The 23,955-nt window shown below is 37.9% G+C and overlaps 2 protein-coding genes across 2 annotated transcripts; both read left to right on the forward strand.

Moving 5' to 3' along the window:
* The first annotated feature begins 3 nt into the window (after positions 1–3).
* On the forward strand, positions 4–2,015 carry LOC131769039 (adenylate cyclase CyaB). The gene is made up of 5 exons (XM_059084777.2): positions 4–160; positions 345–400; positions 777–924; positions 1,463–1,557; positions 1,718–2,015. The coding sequence occupies exons 1-5, from the start codon at positions 76–78 to the stop codon at positions 1,850–1,852; spliced, it is 519 nt and encodes a 172-aa protein (XP_058940760.2). The 5' UTR covers positions 4–75; the 3' UTR covers positions 1,853–2,015.
* A 1,247-nt stretch (positions 2,016–3,262) lies between these two features.
* LOC131769037 (EF-hand calcium-binding domain-containing protein 6) lies at positions 3,263–23,661 on the forward strand. Its single transcript, XM_059084775.2, has 37 exons — positions 3,263–3,611; positions 4,071–4,165; positions 4,691–4,810; positions 5,483–5,589; positions 5,993–6,062; positions 6,189–6,325; positions 6,901–7,013; positions 8,823–8,950; positions 9,341–9,489; positions 9,601–9,711; positions 9,843–9,963; positions 10,297–10,467; positions 11,066–11,140; positions 11,580–11,740; positions 12,268–12,334; positions 12,442–12,542; positions 12,962–13,037; positions 13,629–13,724; positions 13,882–13,940; positions 14,602–14,709; positions 14,800–14,887; positions 15,615–15,853; positions 16,409–16,624; positions 16,720–16,870; positions 17,186–17,265; positions 17,612–17,767; positions 18,512–18,725; positions 18,821–18,925; positions 19,317–19,403; positions 20,021–20,176; positions 20,609–20,845; positions 21,056–21,169; positions 21,268–21,355; positions 21,801–21,885; positions 22,046–22,145; positions 22,623–22,721; positions 23,154–23,661. Exons 1-37 carry the CDS (start codon positions 3,299–3,301, stop codon positions 23,325–23,327), a joined length of 4,767 nt encoding a protein of 1,588 aa, XP_058940758.2. The 5' UTR covers positions 3,263–3,298; the 3' UTR covers positions 23,328–23,661.
* The last annotated feature ends 294 nt before the right edge of the window (positions 23,662–23,955 follow it).

Below are 23,955 nucleotides of genomic sequence, written 5' to 3' on the forward strand. Positions count from 1 at the left end.
TTTTCGCGCGTTTTTCTTCACTTCGATTTCCGATCTTTCGAATACATTTCTAACTTAACTGTTACATCAAGAGAAATGCCCTCCAACGTTGAAATCAAAGCAAAAGTAAAAGATTTTGAAACCTTCAAAAGAAAAGCAAAGGAAATCAGTGATTCAGAAGGTAAGACGTTTGCTTTAAGACAAGCGGGCGGGCAAGTTAATTTGTCGCTTGAAGTCCCTGTTGGAATGTAAACGAGTTTTACCTGCTGCAGGCGACCTTTAGATGCAAATTTTAAAAAAACACCTTTATGATAACATAGTCCAGCTGAAATTTGCACTACGTCTTTTTACATTTACTTGCCTAGGAGAGATTATCGAGCAGAAAGACGTATTTTTCAATGTACCACAAGGAAGGCTCAAGGTACTTGTGAAAAATTCTCATGGCTAACACACACAACTGGTCTCAACACATATCTTTATCGGCTGGTCTTGGGAATTTAGTGTTTAATAATTTTAGGACTGATCACTCTTAAGGGGTTAAAGTTAAAATTTCAAGTGGGGATTTTCTGTCCGATGTCATTTAGCTCAATGTCGTGTGGTGCAACTGGTGTAAAGTCTTACCGACCTCGGCAAACTTAAAAAGAAGAAAGTAATATACTTAAATAATTGTAGTAACTAAAGATAATAAAACATTTTTTAAAAAATATTGGGTGGTTGAGTCCAAACCAAACTGGCCTACTGTGATTTATGTTTGTGCATGTCAGGATGAATGATACAGCAGAAATGTTTTCTTTCAGTTACGATTCCTTCAGAATCAGCCATCTCAATTCATCTTTTATCAAAGAGATGACAGATCTGGCCCAAAGGTGTCAGAATTTTATACTGCAACAACTGATAAACCTGATGAATTAGCTGATGTTCTGTCCCGTGCAGTTGGAGAGAAAGGTAAAAGAGTATTAATAAGAAGGAAAGTTTCTACCAATCAGTCACTTCAAAATGGTGGGAAGTTTTACTAATCTTTTTCCCCCAAGGGTGACTAGAATCTAATTTCTCCTTACACTTTAACCCCTTGATTAAACATTAAGGTCATAATAATAGGGGGAATGATCATGAACAAAAGCAGTTCCTGATTATTAAACAAATTTTCTTTGTCAGCACCTGAGGAAATGTATATTGAATAGTAGAGAGAACATGGATTCTGATATAATGGGATGAAGGATAAATAGTCATGCATATTCCGGTTCTAAAATCTACTAGAAACTTAAAATAAAGTTATCCATTAGGCTTCAGCAACCTCTATTACTATGATTTTTGGGGAAACTGTTTCTGTGCAATTCTGTTTGACTTAGTCCCCTACATGATTCTATTAGCTGTTGAAGTCCCTAGAGAATTGGCCAAGAAGCTCTCCATGGAGTCATTAATTGAAGATATGAGTGATTATCTTGGGTTTTTAAGGTGAGAATTAATTTCTTTACTTGGTCAGGTGTGGTTAAGAAAAAGCGTCTCTTATATCTTGTGGGACAGACAAGAGTACACTGTGACGAAGTTGAAGGATTGGGTTGTTTTATGGAACTGGAGGTTTGACAACATTTCTGAATATACAATGTACACATAATTATTATAAATTAAGAAATACACAACTTTGTGCTTCCTTTTCCATGATTTCTAGTGTTGCATTTCATTTTATTCATCGTATCAGCGAACAGGTCTGCATCTCATTAAATCTGCTTCATCTTAGGTCGTGATGAAGGAAAACCAAAGTGCAATGGAAGGAGAACAAATTGCAAGGGACTTAATGTCAAAGCTAGGAGTTGAAGAAGCTGATCTCATCAAAGAGGCTTATGTAGATTTGCTTTCTACAAAAACTGCATAAAACAAAGGGTGTGGTACATGGAAGAACAAAATGTAACCTATATATCCATGGACTATCATCCCATCCACAAGAACATGGTTAAAGTATGTTCTTTCATAGAATCCCTTGATAGCAATTAACTTAGGTCTAAGAAGTTTATTAAAGTTAACAATGCATCCTCTCTTACCAATATTTAAAAGTGTGGATTTTCTGTTCATTTCTCCATAGATTAGAAATGTGCTGTCTGCATAACAACTACTATTCCACTCTTCAATCATAGAAATAGTCGAATTTTGATTATTTTCCTCCATAGAAATTTATGACAGTGTCAAGCAGAACCATTTTCCTATGTGTTGCTGAAAGTTGTCACCCACTGAGAGGGTTTACCTAGCCTGACATGAAACACAGGCAAACTTCCTGCTAGTTAATCAAGGAAAAAAAAGCTTTGTGGAATACTTACGATCAATCAGACTCAGCATATTGCCTTCAATGGCTTTGTGTGGAAATAAGTCGCTTCCCTCACAGGGGTATATTGACCTCATGACGCAACGCGCAAGAGATTGCGTCGTATGACTCGTGACGCAACGCGCAGGAGGTTGCTTTATATCACTCGTGACGCAACGCGCAGGAAATTGCTTTCTATGTCTCGTGACGCAACGCGCCAAAGATAGTGTTATATAACTCGTGACGCAACGCGCAAAATATAGCGTTATATGACTCGTGACGCAACGTACAAGAGATTGCGTTCTATGACTCGTGACCGGATGCGCGCAAAAGCGTTGCTTTACGGGAGCAAGTACGGACTCTCCGGAGACTGGGGATTATGAGGGTCGAGAGGCGAACTGCAGTTTACCTCTAAGTCGGATCCAGAGAAAGAGTTTGACTACAACATTGTGAGGAGATCAGATGAAAGAAATATTGTGGACGAACTATTGTAGTAGCAGTGGTACCTCCCTTAGGCTAAAAGCACACTACCATTTAAAACCAAACCAACAAAAGGCAAAGGAGAAACAAAAAATAAATAAATGGAAAATGTCAGAAATATAATGGGTGCGACCTCCGTTAAAATTTTCCTGTGTATCTAAGGGAGTAAGAGAAACAAACGCATCTTTTCCTCTCACCTCTGCTGTCTGCTGCCGCTTTCCGACCTGAAAAAAAAATTAGGGGAAGGAACACCCCATCTTAAGTGGACCCATTTCAGGTTTACTCTAAATTGTTAGGTGGAAATCAATTGAGATTTTATTTCTTTCGAAAGGCCCCGTTTATTCCACTCAGCAAGCCTACGCACTAGCACAGAGGACGCTGAGACATAACGGAGGCAAGATGCCCATGGATGCGAGAAGCTCATCAAAGTTTCCCCGCGAACAAATGCCTAGCAACGGAACCACGCTCAAGGGAATCCGAGCCACATAGCAACAACACAACAACGAAAGCAAAATGGCTGTTCAAATGTCAGCAACACACTGAATGAGATTTCGCTTTGATTTCCTCCATTATTTCGAGTTCAATTCTACAGATCGATACAGAAATATGGCCAAGGTTGCAGTTGCTCCGGCTGTTCATAGTTTTTCTGATCTTCGACCATCTTCGCGTGCACTAACGATAACACCTCGGCCAGCTTCCAGAAAGTCAGCTGGCTTTGGAACACTTGATCGTCCTCCATCTGGAAACATTTCTCGCGGGCGGAATGTGGCTGTTTCTTCACGTGGATCAAAAGGGGTTGCATCAAGTATGTTAATCATACGCCCTGGAAGGCGGGATTCTTCTGGTTCAAGTTTAGGTAAGCGATACAAACAACTTGATGACCCGCTGAGCGTGTTCAATCTGTTGCTATTTTACTTTAATTATGATCTGATTAGTAGAAGATCATTCCATTTTAATTTTTGTTCGTGAGTTCTATTGAAAATTTTTAAAAAATCAGAGTTTCCCTATATACATTTTCTCACATAAATTTTTGGTTAACATCGAAATCTGTCGGTCGCAATCAGAATGCGCGTTGTACCTAATTGTTCTAATGAACAGTGGTTCCCTCGCGCGCGGAACACAAAACATCAGTTAATAACTACGTTTTTTGTTCGTCATACAGATGCAAGTGAACTTCTTGTGCTCGAGCAAATTACATCTTTCGTACAATTGAATTCTATGGAGCTCAATAGGACGCTGTTTGATGCTCGACCACCATTGGGTTGTTAACAACATTGCTCGCTTTCGTTTGCTTATTTTCCCATGTTTTGTGTAGGTTCACCTAAGTCTCCAGACGCAAATTTGAGTTTTATAGAGATCGAGTCACGTCTGAGAGAAAAGATCCGAGTAAATGCCGCTGAACTGCGTCAGGTGAGATCCCAGTTAGCGTTGGTTTCAACAACGACATCCCTCTGATTTTGTGTTCCTCCCCCTAATTTAAATCAGTTGTCTCCAAGCAGATTCATCGAATTATTTAAAGGACAATTTACTCATTGGTTGCTTTGTGAAGCTGTTGTGATTTCTAAGAAACATTTGAGAAGAAGAAGTTTGTCCCAGTTTGCTGAGGGGGGAAAATTGTCCATTTATTACGTACCTTGTCAGAAGTTTATCAGTTTATTGCTGACACATAATAATTTGATTACCTACGGAGGGGCTAACTAAAAAATGCAGAAAGACCTGTGGAACATAAACATTAACTAATTCCTCACAACGTTGTTGTCATTTTTTTCAGTTATGATTTTTTGCTCTTTTTGGGAAATTATTCTGATCTACCATTTCATTACATTCAAATAATATTTTCTAGTTAAAGGTGGTTCTACATATTACACATCCCCATGTATTGTGATCTGAATTATTGTTAAAATATTAACAAAATTTTCTTTTTTCATTTACAAGGCTCTGCAAACATTTGATGCAGAAAAGACTCACACAGTAACTCAAAGTGAATTTAAAAGAGCTCTGGATTCGTTCTGTGTTCCTCTCACCGAGGATCAGTTTGAGCAACTCATTAAAAAGGTACAAATTCCATGTCCCTCTGACAGATGCATTCAGAATGTGGGTACTTTGTCCCAAGCTGTCTTACCCTGCTCCCAAGAGTAATCTGTCTCCCTTCAAGAGTGATCATGTTATATTGATCAAAGTTGTCGATTGTCTGATGCCTCCAACATTTTAATTCTTACATATTGACAAACAAATTGTTTGTTGAGTTCATTAAGTTTTCCAAACTTGGCAGTAGTTAAAAAGTCATTTATGTGTCAAGTTCCTTGCTTTCTTATATCCCTCTCAGCACTGGTTGGAAAACACATTAAACAGCTGCTGTGCTGTTTTCTGACCTGTTTGGTCTTGCCACTCTAGTCTAGATCCGCCAGGATCAGGGGAAATGTAACTACTCAATGTATGGGTGTGGTCACTCAGTTAGGGAGGGAGACATGACTAGGATTCCCATATGCATCAGACCAGTTGACTCAAACTTTGAACTTATTTGGTTTTGTTGTTGTTGTTATTCAGTCTGCCATGTCTTTGTTCTGAAATGTATGCATGCACACTTCACACATTTTTCTGTAATTATTTCTCAGACTGAGTATAGTTACATTATAGTCACCTCAGTTAACCCTGGTAAGAAACCAACAGTGGCAATAAACCAAGGTAATTAATTAAATTGTTTTGGAATTTTTTTAAATTAAACAGATTGGTACAAACAGAGATGGGTCAGTATCATATATAGAGTTCTTAGAGAAGTACCACCAGAGAGGAGGAACACCAGAAGGGTTACGATTGCTTGGCACTCTACACAAGTAAGTGTTTCTTTTTGTTTCAGGAACATATTTTGACATTACTTTGCTAGCACTCTTGAGCACTTCACAGTTTACGTTGTAGAGGAAGGTTTTCTTAGCTTTTACTCAAGTTTACTTCAGGTCTCTTCTTATAGCCAAGATTGGCTTATAGCCAAATAAATATAGTAAATGAATTACCATTGATCCTCTGGGTAGTCATGAAAAGGATTTCTGTTGTTGATAGCTGCTGATATCGACGTACCTTTCCACAACCTTCAGGAGGTCATAATGTCAGAGTCAAGTGAAAATTGTGTCAACATAAATTGTAAACCACTATTAATTCAGGCTACACTGCATCTTTTAAAACTTAAACCATCTATTATTTTGGTCTTCTCCTTGTGATTATTACAATTCTTGTGTCTAGGTTTAACCAAACAAAATCTCCAGGAGATGCCTTACCCATTGATGAGATTGAGAACCAGCTAAGGAGAAAGGTAAAGATTTTATCACCACGTTATATTACCTAAATGGTAATTTATTGGTGATATCAATTTGCAGAAAAATTATCAATGACCAAAAACTTTTATGGAAGGCGTATGATTTACATGTGTTCTTTTCAGATGGGTGGTCAACTACAAAGTGTGATGAAGGCTTTAAGACTCTTTGATTATAACAGAGATGGTCACATACAGAAACATGAGTTGAAAAGGGTTATAGAAAACTTCTGCTTCAGGCTGACAGATGAACAGTTTAACAAGTATGTTAAAAAAATAACTCAAAATTAGATTACTGTTAACCTAGACAAATATTTTTTTCCCTGAGAAGAATTTATTTTTTCCAAAGTGGATGACATCATTCTGATAATTTCAAGACCAGGCTCAGGATCTAAGTCAAGCATAAAAATTTTGTAAAAAATGTTCTTCATATTGAAAAAGATGATTGCTTTGGGAGAGGATTTCCAAGCAGTGTAGCCAAATAAGTAAAAGTGGTGGGTGGGGGGGGCACAGTTTGATAGGGGGTAGTTTGCTAACTATAGCCATTTAAGAAGGGGTTGGTAGTTTATTACATGAGACCAACCTCTTGTCTAAAAAAGAATTAAGTTAGTATGTATAGGTAGTATAGTTAGTATGCTGTGTATAAATTAAAGGACTCTCCACTCCTGCAGGCCCTTCTGTCACCCCTGCACAGTTCATAAAGTTTCCAGTTTTAAAATCACCTATTATTATGGCAATGTTTATTTTAACTCTGTACATTATTTCTTATATCACATTTGCTTCAATATTTGGGAGTCCTTTTATTTCTGCCCAATCATATGCACCATTCTCACCACAGGTTATGGTGTAAATATGACATGACTCGGAATGGTCACACTCTAGAGTACATGGACTTCCTCAAACGGCTTGGAGTTAATGCAAAGCCTAAGAATCAAACAGCAAGTAAAACAGGTACATGTAAATTATTTCTTCATTAACAAATATGTTTAACACATATTGACATGTTCATGTAACTAGTGGCAAAAAATTATTCAGTCCACATGCTACATTTTGGCTCAAATTGGATTGACATCTACATGTAGTACACTTGAAAGTACTTTCCAATCTGAGTTGACTTTAAAACCTCAATTGTTTGAATGTTTGCTGTTAGTCTAGATACATCATGAAATTTACCACCATGTGTTAAGTTTTTCATTTTTCAATTTTGGTTTTTTGTCTTCAATCCTTAATATTTTAAATTGTAAATACATATAATTTTGTGTTATTCTTGTTAAAAGAGATCAATTTCTTCTAGTGAATATAAAAAAATACTCATTACCCATAATTGATGTTATATTTGCACAGAATTCCTTTGTTAATTACATGTGACTTTAGACAACTCCAAATCAGTGGATCAGCATCTATGGTGTTCATGTATCATGGTTGTGTTCAAATGAATAGGATTTATTGAATTGAATCAACCAGTACTATTACTGATTGTGATAAAAAATTTATAAGTACAATGGCTTGCAGGTGTAGAATAATCAATAAAGTTTGTTGTCATCCATCAAATAATTGTGATTTTTACCAAGCAAACATTTTTTCTTTAATTTTCTTTAATTCCATTTACCCAAATTCTATTTAACTCTGCTTTTGAAGAATAATAAAATGATGCAAACATATACACTTGCATTGAATTAAAACAAAACTATTGTGATCTCATCTGATTCAATAAATATTTTTACTTAAATTGAACATAAGTACTTTTGAGGTATTGAAAATACTGACAGTAGATTATTAATAAGCTTCCAGTAGAAACATTCCTAGTAGTTGTTTTAAATTTTGATTCACTTCTTTCTTCGACTTGTTTTGAAAACAAATTATTCATCTACCAATCAAGGGTTAAGTATACAGCTGATGGTTAAATATTAATTTCCTTAATATTGTCAAATTAGTCATAACAAAAACCAAAACAAACAATTAGGGAATCTCCTTAGCAACACTAGTTAAATACAAACTTACATGGTTTCTATCAGTCAGTCTAGAGCTGTTATGAAGATTTAACAGAATCAAATTTTTGGTGATAAATATTTTGAGTAAAGCAGTCTTCTCTAAAGTCAGATCACCATGCATTTGGCTATGGAAACTCCTTTTAGACTTGGAGGACAACTAAGAAGGCCAAACCAAGGCTATGCTCGTGATAATTTAAAAAACAACTTTACATTCTACATGCCTTTGAAACGTATATCTTCCAAGTCTAAGGCTCACAGGCGATCATGTACCTTCCCAAGCATTAAGAAGAATGAACCTTTGCGGCAAGTCTTGTTGCAAGATCACTACAATGGCGAAATGCCATTTTTCTACTCCTTAGAGGGAAGGAAAATCACTTGTGAAAGTATCAGAAGAACACCTGAAACATCTTTTAATCTTCATCACAGAACACAGAGTATGTCATGAGTAGCAGATGAAGTTGACATTCCTTGGTGTTAATTAGCCTGCACCTCATAACACTATCAATACTAGTACTTTTAAGTTTATGTAGCTTTTCTTTGATTGATTTCTTTGTTTTTACTTTTTATGGAGGCCTTTTGGTTATAACAGTGTGTACAGTCAGATGCCTTGTGTCACAGATATGCTCTAAATTATGTACTTCTGTAGATATCGTATTTACTTACAGGGTACACAATATAGTAAACAAAGTGATTTTTGTCATAATTTATCTTTAAATTCACATAATTTAGGTCTTATTTATTGATCATTGCATGTGACTTTTTGTCTCAGGCCAAGTTGAGGGTCAACAGTTGGTGAAACTTGCCGCAGTAAACAGTCGACCCAAATCAGGCCAGGAGAGGAAGCAAAGTCCTCCTGTTCTCACCATTGTAGAACTTGAACATAAACTCAGAAAGAAGGTAAATAATCTTGGAAAATTTTTTAGCAGAGTGTGTTCCATTAAATAGCATCATTACAATGTACATTTGATCAGGGTTACAGCTGATTTTTGTGTCAAGGTGAGTGGACATGGTTGCAGCCTCTAATATTATATTTTAAAAATGTTAAAAATAATGTTGATAAGCATTCCAAACCTTTTTTTTCCAATTTATTTACAGGCACATTTTTAAGTTTATTTTATGTTGGGCTTTGTTTTTTTTTAAATTTTTGTTTGGTATTTTTTGACATCTGCTTTTAAACTGATAATCAAAACTGTGAGACAATTTTGGAATCTGATTAATCTGTGCTTTTTTTAGAATGCTATGTTGGGAGAGTAAAAATAAAAAACTACTATTTTATTCCTTTTATAGATGTTAGAAAATCACAGCAATATTACTCGTGCTTTTGTGGCATTTGACAAGCGTGGGGATGGTTTTGTAACCTTAGATGAACTTAAAAGAGTTCTGTTCAACTTTGCCTTTCCAATGTCTGATAAACTGTTTGTGGAGCTGATGGACAGGTAATTGATAATAAGAGGAAAATATAAAGATTGATTTCACATGGAAAGAAAACCTAAATACAGATATACCAGATTAGAAAATTTCTACCTTTTTTCTGTTTTATTTTCTAGGTGTGGAATTCGTGCAAATCACAAGATACCTTATGAACAGTTTCTTGAAAAATTCCAGGCACCAGTAACAAAAGGAAATGGACAGACTATTCCAATCAAACCCAATCATAAGTATGTTAATCAATTAATTGCTAAGTGACTTGTTTGAAGTTAACTTGCTTGATATTGCAGATGGCCAATCAAGGGCATTACAACAGGTGTATTAAACTTTTGTATTCTGGACATTTTTCTTGCTGTTTCAGGTACAATCCAGTGCGTGAAGCAGAACAAATGCCAACCACAGATGACATATGGAAACTCCTCCATTCAAAGATCATGAACAGTTTCTCATCCATCAAGCAAGCCTTTCTTGTTTTTGATGATGTAGGTGTACAGTACATGATGCTTTTAACCCACTTCACCCTAACATCAGTATGCATAATCTCTACACTGTTTTCCAAACTTTTCCCATAACACCAGTATTGCCATCAAGAATTCACTCAGCAGTAAAGCACTTCTTCTTTCCTTTATATATTTAACTTTGATTCTTGATTCAGGGTTGATACTGTTAGGAGTGATAGATGGTAGTCACCAATAGGAAACATGCCTGAAAATTTTTATATTGGGAGAGAGCTCTGCAACTTTCAATTGCGAAAGTCCCTCAGAGCACAAATACAGAATGTAGTTTAACTGGCTTTTCATGTGTTTCCTTTACAGAATAAAGATGGTCGTGTCACAAAACGTGACTTCAGGCGTGTCCTAGAAAGCTTCTGTTTCCGTATGAGTCAACAGCAGTTCCATGAGTTGATGGCCAAGATTGATCCTTACAACAAAGGCTATATTTCCTACCTAGATTTCCTGGACAGATTTGAACAAAGAGAAACAGAGGTGAGCAGCAGGGACTTCACATAATCAATTTGTTTTACCCTTCAAATCTGGATAGTTGACTGCAGCTGGTGTATCTTTAAATGCAGAAGCTACTGGATACATATAGAAAAAATTAACTACTGTGTGATTTCTTGCTGTTTTGGAAAAGTGGTTTCATAGTAGTGACTGTCTGAATCATTTGAGTTATGATTCTAATATGTTTTACAGATTTACCAAATGGCCACTTTGCAAAATTGAGGCAAGCTTGAAAGAAAAACAAGAGACCTGATGTCCCAAAGGTTTTAGCTTTAAGTCACAAAGTCTCATTCCAAAACCTGGTTGGGTCATAGTGTTGTGTTACTAAGAAAGACACTCTACATTCCTCCATATTGGGGTCTAAATGGGTCCTGGCAAACTGTGGGGAAACCTGATAAAATGCTAGGGGAAGGGGGGATAACCTTGCAGTAGACAGGTAACCCACACCATGGAGTAGCAGTACACTCATCTTAACTTCTTGTTACAAAGACCAGGATGAGCTCCAGATGTACTGGCCACGTGGCTCAAGTTTAGATCTTTTTCATACAGTGTATTTCAACATGTTTGTAACTGTTCCTTTTAGGGTGCACACCCTTGGCTGATGTCAGATCATTCACCAAAAAGTGTCTCCCCTCCAGCTGTCATGGCTTGGTCCACTGTAAGTTGGTGTTTAGTGTAATATATGAAACTATAGTTGTTGTCCAGTTTCTATCATTCTTCACTTTCCCATCTAAATTAACTGGGATAGTGTGCGAAGAAATGATTGGTTACAACACTATCGTCTTTTGTGTTGATAAATCTACAGCAAATTAAAAAACGTGACGTCATTTACCCAAGCAATAAACCACACTTTAAAATTTCTCGTGTTCTTCAAACATTCCGCTTGGATTTATACCTTGCGGAGTTGGGGAAACTGAAAGAGACTGTGATCTACCGCTCATTTGGATAAGACAATTTGGAAGAAGGTGTAAGACAAGTTTATAATTATTAATTAAGTACAGGCTGGGTTTTTTTTTACGTATAAACCTAACTAAGTTACAAATTACATGCAAGTACTGATGTAGTCTGTTGAATCAAAACCCGAATGGTTTTGTCAGGTGGAAGACATCTTGCGCGCAAAGATTACAGATAACTGGAAAGCAATTGCCTCAGCATACCTTGGTGTTGACGGAGACAGAGATGGATCCATATCACGCGATGAACTGAGGCTACTGCTGGAAAAATACTGCCTTCCTGTCTCTGATGATCATTTTGAACTGTAAGGCACCATTTTATGTAAAGTTCGGATGATTGTAACTTTATTAAAACAGCACTGATTTAAGTGCAGATCGTTTGAGATGAGATGTTGAGATGTATTCCGGCAGAATGCTGCATCTTATGTGAATGCGTCCGATTTTTCCAGAGTCGATTGATAGGTCGAAGGTCGATGTTTGTTTCGTTGCGCATGCCCAGAAAAGGCCGCGGCACTTTCGAAACAATGCTTTTGCTCTAGAGATAGGTATCCAACAACTCTCGCTAACTAAAAAAAATCGCACATAAGGAAGACTTTTTACCATGCGTCAAAAAATCAAGAAAGAAAACAAAAAACATAAACAAACGCGTTAACCAAAGAAACACTTTTACGTTTTGCGTTTCTCCCCTATCGGTTAGTTGAAGTAAGCATCACAAAGTGTCGTCATTGATTAATTTTGCCAGATTGTCACATTAAGTATGAAATAAAGTTTGGAATTGTGTAATCAAAATTAAATGTAACGCACTCTTACTGACATTCTTCAATTATTTTAGGATGTGGAGTCGGGTAGATGAAGATTCAAATGGAACTGTTGATTTTCAAGAATTTCTTGCTAAACTTGTAAGTACTCTTTCATTACAGACTAATAAAATTTTCTTTCGTTTTCAAAAGTTATATGGCTCCATCTTATTCTTACAATCAAAATCCACTCGAATATATTACTTCAGGGTGTGGACATTGTTGGCGGGGACATCAACGGTTTAAGCACTAGAATTCATGATGAAAGTGAAGCGAAGGCTCAGTTTATGAAACAAGACCAGTCTACAAGGTAAGGAACTTCTCCTGATGAAGACATTATACGCCCTTTAGGAGTGGAATAATACTAACGAATTAAAGAAATTTTTGCATCGCGCTGTGATTGGTCCAAAAAAACTCGTGTCGTTCTTTCAAGCAAACAGATGCAAAACCAAAACCATCACAACTCGGTCAATCGCGTTTTCCCGCGCTTTAGTGAGTTTGCTTGCTTTTACTTGGAGTTCTCATTGGCTCTTAGGATTTTTTTTCCTTTCCTCTGATTGGCTGTTGGGATTACTTTGGTTTTGTTTTTACGACACTCTTTTGAAGGGCCATCTATGGCCGTCGGTGTGAAGTAAAATTAGCATTTTATATCGTTGGTAATGTTCGAAACGTGGTTACCGTGATGTTCTGTTCTGGTATGTTTCACCCAATTTATTATTATATTTACAGACTGGAACTTGCGGAAGAGAGAGCCCTGAACCTCACAGGCCAGAAAACTGCTAATGAATGCATGGAGATCCTTAAGGTACAACCAAAATATCTAAGTATTATTTCCAACAGTAACTAAATGACGAAAGACCAATTTCCAATTTACAGTCGCAATTTATCAGGTGTTGCTTCGATTTTACCTCAAAAGGTTTTGTTTTTGGTGTAAAACTTGCCCCATCCTCCCAGCCACTCAGAGGCAATCGAGACTTAGTCACTTGAATTTTTCCCGCGTTAGGACGGTAGCATATGTTGACTAAGAATTTTCATTGGTTCCTGGGTATAGTCAGCGTAGTTTTGAGCGGCAGCTATGATCACTTTGCTTTTAACGGAGACTTAGAGGTAAAAGCCGTGTTCACTGTCACAGATTCTACAACCTGGAAATTCTTGACCCAAATTTAGACATATAGATAGTAATTTCTAATTGAGCTTGAACGAACCTAGGTTCGATTTCCGCCGCTCATTCGTGTCTGGTCTTCGCTCTTCCCCAAGAAGCGGGTTGGGGATAAGAGCGCGGGTTCATTTTCACGAATGCCTGCTGGTAATCGAGCCTAGAACGAACCTGACTCCACCCACTGATCCACTTTGTCAAGCCGCTGACTCAGCATACATGTATTAATTGTCTTCCCAGGAGTACATCTCTCAAAGGTCACCAGACTTCCGAAAAACTTTTGTCAAATTTGACAGCGATGGAGATGGAAAAATTTCGAGAAAAGAATTCCGATTGGTATGTACACGACAGCCAACATTTGAGATATTTTTAACTTAGCACTTCATGAAGTCCAGTATAGGTTGTCTTTATTTCCATGAGGTTCAGTATTCAACGTGTCTATACCTTGAGTGTTGGTACATGATTCACACGTGTTCTGTTTGTTTTCTGGCAGATTTTAGACAGTCTGGGTTTATACATGACAGATGATCAGTTTCGCATTCTCAGTGCCAGGTAAGAATGTAAACATTTATTAACTAAGAGCACTTTTCAAATGAATTTTGAAAATTATCCAAACTTTCAGTGATTTATTTTTGTCTTTTCGCTCTTTGTACTAAATGACTTACACCATCCTCTTAACAGATCCAAAAACGAATCGTGACTGAGTCACTTGCATTTCCCCTTTTTACAAGCCATTTTGCTTACGCTTACCTCTGGTTCTCATCGGCTCGATCCCAAATACTGCTGTTTCGATCGGTCCTTCTAATTCCTTTGGTGTTTTTCCTTCACTCACTTGAGAAGCGGTCTTTACTTACTAGTTGAAAATTGTGCCAATTTCTCGGGAAACCTTGTCAAGTTGAAATTACAAGTATCTGTGTGATTAAGGCCAGCTGCAAGTAGATTGGAATAGTAGTTGTATTTGCTTAACTCGCTCTGTGATTGGCCCAGAAAACTCGCGCCACTTTCGCAACCAATCAGATGCAAAACTAAAACCAATCACGATTTGGTCACCCGCGTTTTCCTGCGCATCGAGCAGTTTGCTTATTCTTACGTGGAGTTCGTATCGGCTGTGTAAGATATTTCCCTTTCTTCTGATTGGCCTTTGTAATGACTATGGTCCTAAGACACTCAATCGAAAAGCGCTCTATATCGAAACTTCATGATTGCTTTTCAGACTGGGATTTCACAAAGGAAAGATTACATATATGGAATTTCTGGACCATTTTCAAGATCGACGGTCCTTTGGTGTCGGAGAAAAAGCACCCGAATACCCAAGTCACAGGTAGTAAAGGTTTTCAGAATGGTCATCACGTTTCTATTTTTTTTAAAAGTACGTACGTTACTCAATTTATCGGAATTTTGTTTTTGTCAGATACAACCTCCCGGTGCCTCAAGAAGAGTCGATGAAAGCAAGTGTAGTGGAGGCGAAACTGAGAAGCAAATTGCGGGAGAGCTTCCAGGTTACAAATTGTGATATATAGGATTGAATTATCGCATGGATTATTCATTTTGAAAAAAAGAAAACATAGCAGACAAAGAGATGATTATGCTAAGTTTCCCATTTTGTGTAAATGCTCACGTTAGGCGAGAGTCAACTTGTTTAAAAAGTTGATACTGAACCTGTAGAAGAGATGTTGTGATGTTAATAAGAAGGTGAAACATTCTGCTGAAATTATTTTTCCGTGTGGAATTCATGTTTGCGATGTAAAGTCATGACGGAAGTCGTAAGTTTTAAAACATAAGCTGTAAAGCAAGGACAGTAAAACCCACCCTACAAATGCTTTTTGCATCATGTGCTACGGTGTTCCCTCTACAAATTAGGATTGAATCAATAAAACATGTGTAGATCGTTGATCCACGCCTGGACAACTGAGGTCTTAGCACCAGCCTTTCAGTCCCTTCAAGAAGATATTAGGCTGTCACCTTTGCTATAACCTTATTGTGAAGCACAGTTTTCCACATAGTCTGTAGAACAACTGAAGCAAAAAACTTCCTCTGGAAACAAAGGAGTGATAATCCAGAGATCAAAGATTCCTATTCAACGGCTTGCGCACAACATTTTCCCCTTAGTACCAGCGGCTTTTGGGACCTACAAAAGCCCGAAACGGCTCTTTGCGACTTGAAACAACTTTCTGCCCCACAGCCTCTACATAAAACTATACTCTATATTTTCCTTTTCTCTAACAGGACCTACGTGCGGCGTTTCAGAAGATAGATTATGACCGGAATGGGCTGATTACCAGACCGGAATTCAGGCGCATTCTGGACTCTTTCATGTTCCTGTTATCAGACGAGGAGTTCGACAAGCTCATGTCAAATCTCGGAATACAGAAAGGAGCTAAATTGAATTACAGAGAATTCTTGAAACGGTTCGAGCATGTTGAGACTGTTGAAGAGGGACATCCATGGCTGTACTCTAACCACAGGTAACAGAAGCTGACTTCTTGGATATTTAGATTACGAAAAATTAGTCATACTACGCTATGAAATCACCGGATCAATGTCAGTATCTGAGGAACGGCGCACCTACCCCTCCCCTAGCCCAACAACAGTCAACAATCAAAATCACCTTGTCATGGTCTCGCCCATTCATCATGTTTTCAGGCAAAGAACCCAATCAGCCAATCAAACGCTTTCATTTCTAGACGGTAACTGAAGCAGTGTCAGCAAACAAGCCTATGTAGCTGTGTTATTAAATATGAAAGCTTTTAAAATCGGAATAATGAAAGTAACCAAAGAAGTTAACATAAAAGAAAAGTGCTCAATATAAACGCAAAGTTATCGTCAATATTATAATCAGTGAAAAGTGAAAAAGCCTTCGCTCCGAGGCTTTATTCTAGTTTCAAAATTTAATATTACGACTGTTGTAGGATCTTTAAAAGCTTTTTACGTCCTCGTTTGTAATTGAATCGTCTAAGTGGTTCTTGCCAACAATGAAGTACATGTAATTTTGTTTATCACAATGTGGCTTTTTTTTTCAGCTTCAATGAAACACAGGATCTAAATTACTTGAGCGCCGAGCAAGCGGATGTCATCATCAGAAGGAAAGCCTGGGAGCAGAATGCAGACTTGTCAAAAGCTTTCTTGGCTTTCGACCGCGATGGAAACGGAGTAGTTACTAAGAAGGAGCTTAGGAAAGTGCTCTATCACTTTCAGATCCCGGTCAACAAAGAAGAATTCAAGAAATTGTGGGAAAAGTAAGTCGAAAACTTCTCGAAATATCCTTTTATGTTCTAGAAAACCAGTCTTCAATTTATTGCTCGTATCTCACAACGTGCGTAACCCTTGTCAGGTATGACACTGATAGAAATGGCTATGTGGATCATCATGAATTCCTAGCCAAGTTAGGAGGGGAGATGGCGCCAGGTGATGTGCACGGACCAAGCACTCAGATAACTGAACAGAGCCAACAGGTTATGGAGAGTATGTACAGGAAACAACAGGTGCTAGTCCTTATAAATACTATTGTAACATAGTTTGTTGATTACAGTGGAGATAAAGTCAGTTACGCGAGAGTACTTTGATATCCTTATTGTACACGGTGATGAAGTGTTTGTTTGCACTAAGGAGTATCAGTGAAGTGTACCTCCTGAGGAAACGCTACTGTTGTAAATGTGACTTCTAAGCAGTCTCGTTGGAGGAGTGTTACTTGCCATATTTTGTTATAAGGTGGGGCGTAAGGTATTCAATTTTTGGATACCTCGAGTATTGTCTCCCCATTTAGTCATTACGTGATGTTATTTATCTTGCTTTGTTAGGACATGCACATGGCTGCCACACTCAATCAAGCTCAGGCTGCTTCGTTCTTATCCGCAATTGAAGTTGAACAACAGCTGAGGTGAATTTGATTCCATCGATTAATTATTGTTACTAATTTTGTGTTCCTAAGAGTCGCAAGTATTGATGATGTGGAAAGGAGAATCCATATCGTGAGCAAAGTGCTCACCTCACCCCTCTTCCCCTCACAAACACTGTGGCCTGAGTCCGTTTCCAGTACCTAAGAGTCTCAACCTGTGGGTTTGGCTTGTTTTTATTTTCTATTATTACTCCGAGGGTTTCCCTCCATGTCCATAACTTTTCTGTTCTCCATCAATTCAGCTCGGTACTATTGGGCGAAGAAGCCTCCCATGTATGTACCGCTGCTTAATCTATTTATTTATATAAACTCATTGTCTTTGTTTCAGGGATCGTTTTCGTGACGGCTACGAAAGTTTGAGGAAAGCATTCGAGACAGTTGACAAAAACAAAGATGGTTACATATCGAGGAACGAACTGCAGAAAGTTCTGTTTGACTTTCACTACTTCCTGGATGATGTTCAACTCAATATTCTACTCGACAGGTTTGTATTAACCCTTTAATTCCCAAGATCTACATTCTCCCCCCTGGCTGCTACACGTTTCCTTGCTAATTAGTTACGAGAATTTGGTGTTAGATCAAGATAACATTTCCTACCTGATAAGTTTGAATATTCTCATTACCTGTTTAATCATCTGTGGGAGTTAAGGGATTGATACTAGAGTTTCGTGGTGCGACGTGTGAGTAATTTTCTTTTGTTTGTTTATTTTTATTGCTGCTTTTATTTTCCCTCGTTCCGATTTTTGTCGACAAGCTATGTACAGCTTTTCTCCTTTTTGTTTTCACGCTTTGTTAAGGTTTTTCTCTTGATAGCTTCGTTCGACGACTGTGTTGTCGGAACAGAAACGTGAAACTTGTGTTATTTTTATCAGCGCAGTTCTGTTGTTGACCAATACCGATTTCCACCACACGAACCACCAAAAATTTACTTTCCACACACAAACATTGAAAGCCAGTGGCGGTCTTGATTTTTACAATGTGATTACATTGTCAAGTCTAACAATTTTGAAATTGATGAAATCAACAACCTGTGAATGATGTTAGGAATGACATTAACTTCCGCTGCAGCCATTGGAGAAAATTACATTCATCATTTCGACGAACGTGCTTTGAGATTTTGGGATTAAAAGTGTCCACCTGACCCTTCCTCTTTGGCTTACAAACATCCTGAGCTTCGGAGCCTCGTACCTTAATCTCCAGCGTATCTTCATGATTTTTCTTTTGTCAGGTGTGGTCTATCCGGGAAGAACAAGCTTTCTTACGAGAAGTTCCTGGGCGCGTTTCAAGACCAGAGGCTTACTGGGTATGGGCGCGTTACCTTGGATACACCTGGCAAAGTTTTCACGCCGGTGGTGTTTGAGAGACACGATTCACTTTCACCTGAAGCCGCCATCAACAGACTTAGGAACAAAATCGGCGAAAATCCTGAAACTATCCAAAGAGTAAGTCCCATCCTTCCCCCCACCTTGTGAAGTTCACTTCTTTCACTTTCAAATGTTGACTGTTTTTCGTATTCATTCTATGCTTTGATCTCTAGGCCTTCGCCGCGTTTGATCGAGAAGGAGTGGGACTGGTTACTAAGGAAGACTTGCATCAAATAGTCAATGCGTTCTGTTTTGTGATGTCTGATAAACAATTTCAGGTAAAAAAAAATAATAATTATGTTGCCTTCTGTCGCGAATCTATTACTTGACGTTTGAGTTTAATTCTCCTGTAGCAGAAATTTTCGCGAGTACAATCCCAGAATTACTGGTTCTTATTTTGAAAGCAATTTACTTTTGGGTCAAATTGTGGGAAATTTCTAAGATATTGCATGACAGATGAATTTTAACTCAGGTGAACCGCTCGAATTTCCATGTTCGGGGTAGTTTAATGTAGATCACTTTAGTTTGTTGAATCTACAGCTGAAACCTGCTCAACAGCTCAAGAGATTTCTTTATTCTCGTTGTATTCAAGAAGCTGTCATGTTTACTTTAGTTCAAAACTATTTGCTTAAGAAGGATTGTGTCATAAATCCGCTGTCAACTTCACAGGCACTCATGAAGAAGGGAAACTTTGGAGAAGGAGACTTGATATCATACGATGATTTCCTGAAGAGCTTTCAGAAATCAGACGCCGAGGTGAGAACAACTGCGATTGTTTTCAGCTATAGAATTATGAAATGATGACTGCAACTTACAGTGAGAAGCGGTGAATCAGACCACAATTTATTCTGGACACTCGGTAGTTCTGAGTGGTTGGATAAATATCGAGGTTCTAAAAGAAAAAGAAAAAAGCTAATGATATGAAAGGACTCAGTTTATTCGTACTACATGAGGTTTTGCATAATAACGAGGAGATCTTGATAATAAACGCGCTTTCACAACATATATGAAATGCGTTGTCGATCTTTTCTTCACCCCTACTTTACTGCTTGTGCCAAAAGTGGTACCGATGATTGTCGCTTCTTCTACGCCGATACAATCATAATTCCCATGCCTTGTGTTTGTGGGTCCATTGCATGAAGTTTGAAGAGTCATTTTGCTTTTAAAAAAAAGGGGGAAAAAACGTTCTAAGCGTTCTTGTTCCGTTACGTGCACAAAGTTAAGGTAAAATACTTCCCTAAACATTTAAATTCTTGGCGACCTATTTAAAGGATTTAAAAATACGGTTTCGAGCATCTTAATCTTACGTATCTGCGGTTTAAGCGCGCTATCAGAAAGATCATTTGATGGCAAGACGTTTGTTTATTTCTTAGGCAACTCGCAAGTGGCTGGAGAATTTGTATCCCTCTTCTGAAAAACGCCAAAGAACGGCCGATAACTTCACCAAGCGGTCGCGTGTTATGACTGATGCCGACATAGAGAAGAGAGTTCGAGAAGTTGTAGTGGCGCGATTCTACAGTCTTGCAAAGGTAAAGTGTTTTTTGTTTATCTCCCGTGACAATTGTCATTCTACAGTTGTCATTCTCTGAAGAAGAGTAATTTCAAGTAACCTACCAAGTTATTAAAGTAACGTCGCGAATTAAAGCCATGCATTACTTGGCGACGTTTTACCGGCTTTTAAAACCAAGAGATGTTGATGCTTATTCTTGGTTGTTGGTCTTGTTTGGTCGTTTCACTTGGATGTTTTGTCATATTTTGTTTAAAAGACTTGTGGTACTTTTTTTTTTTTAATAAACTTTTTCTTGTTGTTTTATTTTCAAACTGTCAGAATGTGTTTGTTTAACCTTAGCTATTTCTTTGTGTCCAGATGCACGGTTCTTAAGTCTGTGTACAATTTACAAAGAGCTTTTCAACGTTAAACAATGGATGATCACGTAACGATTTTCTTTTGAATTGATAAGGCCCTCACAGACGAAGACGTTCACCACAGTGGGACAGTTAGCGCCAGTGCTCTTCATGAGATACTCAATCAACATGCCTTCCGTATGACAAGTGATCAGTTTAACCACATTTGGATGAAGCTTCCGAAGAACTCCGATGGTGCTGTGGATTATAGGGAGTTCTTGAAGATATTCTCTACAAGACCTGAAATAACACGAGCAGCGTCTGCAACACCACCTCATTCACGCGATAGAAGGGTAGGAAAATACACATTTTCTGAGTCCAAGAAATTTCTTTTTCCAACTGGGTCGCATTGTTTCTGCTGTGTTGCAAATTTTAGAGTAGCTAGGATAAATCCTTCGTCGTGTAAGCTCTTTTAACTCTTCTTTTATCTTAGGCCTTGAAAAGCAGAGAAAGAAATTAAACTCATTCATGATTTAAGAACAATGTAATTGTGTCTGTTTTAGGCATCATATGAGCCCGCAATGTCTCCAGTCCATACGCCTGTTAGGATCCCCTCACCTGAATCTTTGACCCCGCCCCTCTCAGCAAGTGACGTAGAGAGGAATATAAAAGACGCGGTGAGTATCATTGTTCGTCTAAGAAAATATGTTAAGGAGCTTTTTCCGAATCTTGACGTGTTACCAAAAGTACAATACTGAGATTTTTTTCTCATCAGATCTGTCGTCGGTGGCAGCAGATTCAGAAATCCTTCAGGAACATCGACAGTGGCAACAAGGGAACGGTGGATTTTGAACAACTTAAAGGTTGGTGCCACCCCAGTCGATCACACTGCACGAAGAACGCATTTATTTTTTATGTCACCATAATTTGTTCTGTAAAATCGAACAATCACCTTCAGTCTGTTAGGAAACGATTCATACTTAACCCTTTAATTTTCGAGAGTGACCAAGACAGAATTTCTAATACATCACTACAATATCAAGTAGGCAAATGATGAGAATAAAGAAAATATCAATTAAGGAATTATCAGTTGATCCAATACCAATTTCTCCGCACTAGCATCACAAGAACTGTATTGCAGACAGTAGAGTGGATGGGTTAAAGAACTCAAAACATCAAGTCGTTCAAGACGACTAAGCAACTGCAATGGTTGTCTCCTCACTTTTTGTTCCATCCCCAAATTGATACCATTCCAAACCAAGCACGCGCTAGTAATGTTTTTTGTAAAATTGATAATTCTTGTTTCAGATGTCCTTTTGAAACACGACATTCATCTAAGCCCAACCGAGTTATTGTCTTTGTGGAGAAAACACAGCAGTGAAGAAAAAGGAGGGTAAGATATATTTCAGTATTTTTAAGTATATACATTTCAGCCAATTTAAATTACGGTCCTTTATTTTTTTTCATGTTGGTTCAGAAATATTTCGAGTGTGGGAATTGCTTGTTCGAGTATTGGGTTGTGTCTCATCTCTGTTACTCTCATTTACTTTCAGAATTGTGTACAAAGATTTCATGCGGCATTTTGTATTAAATTTGAAATCTCAGGAGGGAAACTCTCTTACTAGACCCAAATTGCAGCCAAGCAGAATGCCGGTAAGTAGCTTACTTTGCGTTGAAGAAAACTCTCAAATTAAGAAGATAGTGACAAAAAAGGCAAAGCCTCATTAATATATAATTTTCTTACTAGGCGTCTTCACCTTGTTTCAATGCAATTCTAATAACGGAGGGTTTGGATAAGTAATTTAGAATAACAACCGCTCTAATTGCCCATTTCCGAAAACTCATTTTCATACGAACGGTTGGGCACCAGGCCTCGTCTTGAAAAAGAGGCCAAATGACTCATGTTAAAAAAGAAGTCTCGACGACTTCATACTAGTTATCAATGTCAATTTGCGTCATCTCTGATACGATTTCGCTCCATAGTGAAAAGCTTGGTCGAAAGTAGTTTTATGTGAATGGTATACACTCTCTCGTGCATAGAGTTTTGATTGTCAGGTTAGACAGTTTAAATCATGATGTTGGCATAAATTCATTAAATCAAGGCATGATTTTATCGTCCCTTTCTTTTAGACAAGTCCAGGATACAGGAGTGACCGGTTAATCGAACTAATGGCCACTATTCGAGCACCAATAAGGCGTGAATGGAAGGAGATGAGGAGAGCATTCAGGGTAAGGCATATTACATCACAAGTCCTCGATATTTTGTCGTCATAATGTAATGAAATAGAATTAAACAAGCGAACGTGATTGCACCTGTAGACTATTTCCTAGTCGCCAGAGTGTTTCCGTTCTCTAAAAACTAAGATTTTAGGTGATCAGTTATTTTCCACTAGCACATTGCCGAGTTGCCTTTAATGTCTATTTTGTAACAGCCTTCGCCGGCCATGCATACATTCCGTAAGATTTAAAAGAGGAGTTGTCTTTAAGCGAGTGGGTAGTGAAATAAGAGGGTTGCATCGGTCCGTGCAGTGTTTGGAGGGAGAACTATCAGTAAAACAGTTGTTGTTTTCTTCTCACTTGATTCTGACGGGTAACTCTGATGGAAATCCTAATTTCTGGTGGTGTTGCTGGCAGTAGTAATAATTCTTCTATCCTCCGCAGGGTCTTGACAAAAGTGGAAACGGAACTTGCTCACTTGTCGAGTTCAGACAGATGATGAGAAAATTCAAGGTCGACTTAAATGAAGAGGAGTTTTTTCACCTGTTTTCGTTTTACGATAAGAACATGACAGGAAGGATTTCTTACAATGATTTCCTTAGAGCTCATTTAGAGTAGGATGTTACACTTTAGAGAACTCTGTGAGATGTAGTGAGCTGACGAACTTGAGAGAAATGTTGGCATCGTTTATGTTCAGTTGTTAATTTACACACGAGAAAAGGAATACTGTTCGTCCTTATCGAACACTGTACATATTTCAATCTGGTGAAGGAAAATTGAAATTCTGAATAATTTGTGATGTGGTGGTCAGGGCTTGTGAGGTGATGTAAGAATCTTAGCTATGAATCTCGATCGTATTTTTGATTAAAAGGTAGAGTGTCCTGCGTGCTTATATCTCAGAATTACAATTAAATTACTGTTTTACTGTTTAAGAAATCAATAAAGAAGATATGACCGTACAATAGAATTATTTTCAGAGCGTTGAAGACACAAGGCACTTATTCTTCTTCTTCAATAGAAGTTGATACTGAAGAAATGTAAAATGGTTTCCGTGTTTACATAGCCTGGTGTAAACACGCGGGAGGTTGGGAGAACACGAGATAAGCGTAAGTGTTTACTTCAGGCTATGTAAACACGGAAACCATTTTACATTTCTTTCCTAAAATAACTAATGAAAGAGGAACGAAAACCGTGTTTACATACGCTCATGTAAAATGGTTTTATGGCCAATCAGAGCGCGCGTACT

Source organism: Pocillopora verrucosa, chromosome 1, assembly GCF_036669915.1.
Source record: "Pocillopora verrucosa isolate sample1 chromosome 1, ASM3666991v2, whole genome shotgun sequence".
NCBI classification, from domain to species: domain Eukaryota; kingdom Metazoa; phylum Cnidaria; class Anthozoa; order Scleractinia; family Pocilloporidae; genus Pocillopora; species Pocillopora verrucosa.

Excerpts from the sequence above, each read along its gene's own strand:
- LOC131769037 (XM_059084775.2), top strand. The coding sequence starts at position 3,299 with ATGAGATTTCGCTTTGATTTCCTCCATTATTTCGAGTTCAATTCTACA. Across the intron at positions 9,964-10,296 it reads CCTTTCTTGTTTTTGATGAT|AATAAAGATGGTCGTGTCAC; the intron begins GTAGGTGTACAG and ends TTTCCTTTACAG. Across the intron at positions 11,141-11,579 it reads CTGTCATGGCTTGGTCCACT|GTGGAAGACATCTTGCGCGC; the intron begins GTAAGTTGGTGT and ends TGGTTTTGTCAG.
- LOC131769039 (XM_059084777.2), top strand. The coding sequence starts at position 76 with ATGCCCTCCAACGTTGAAATCAAAGCAAAAGTAAAAGATTTTGAAACC. Across the intron at positions 401-776 it reads TACCACAAGGAAGGCTCAAG|TTACGATTCCTTCAGAATCA; the intron begins GTACTTGTGAAA and ends GTTTTCTTTCAG. Across the intron at positions 925-1,462 it reads CCGTGCAGTTGGAGAGAAAG|GTGTGGTTAAGAAAAAGCGT; the intron begins GTAAAAGAGTAT and ends TTACTTGGTCAG.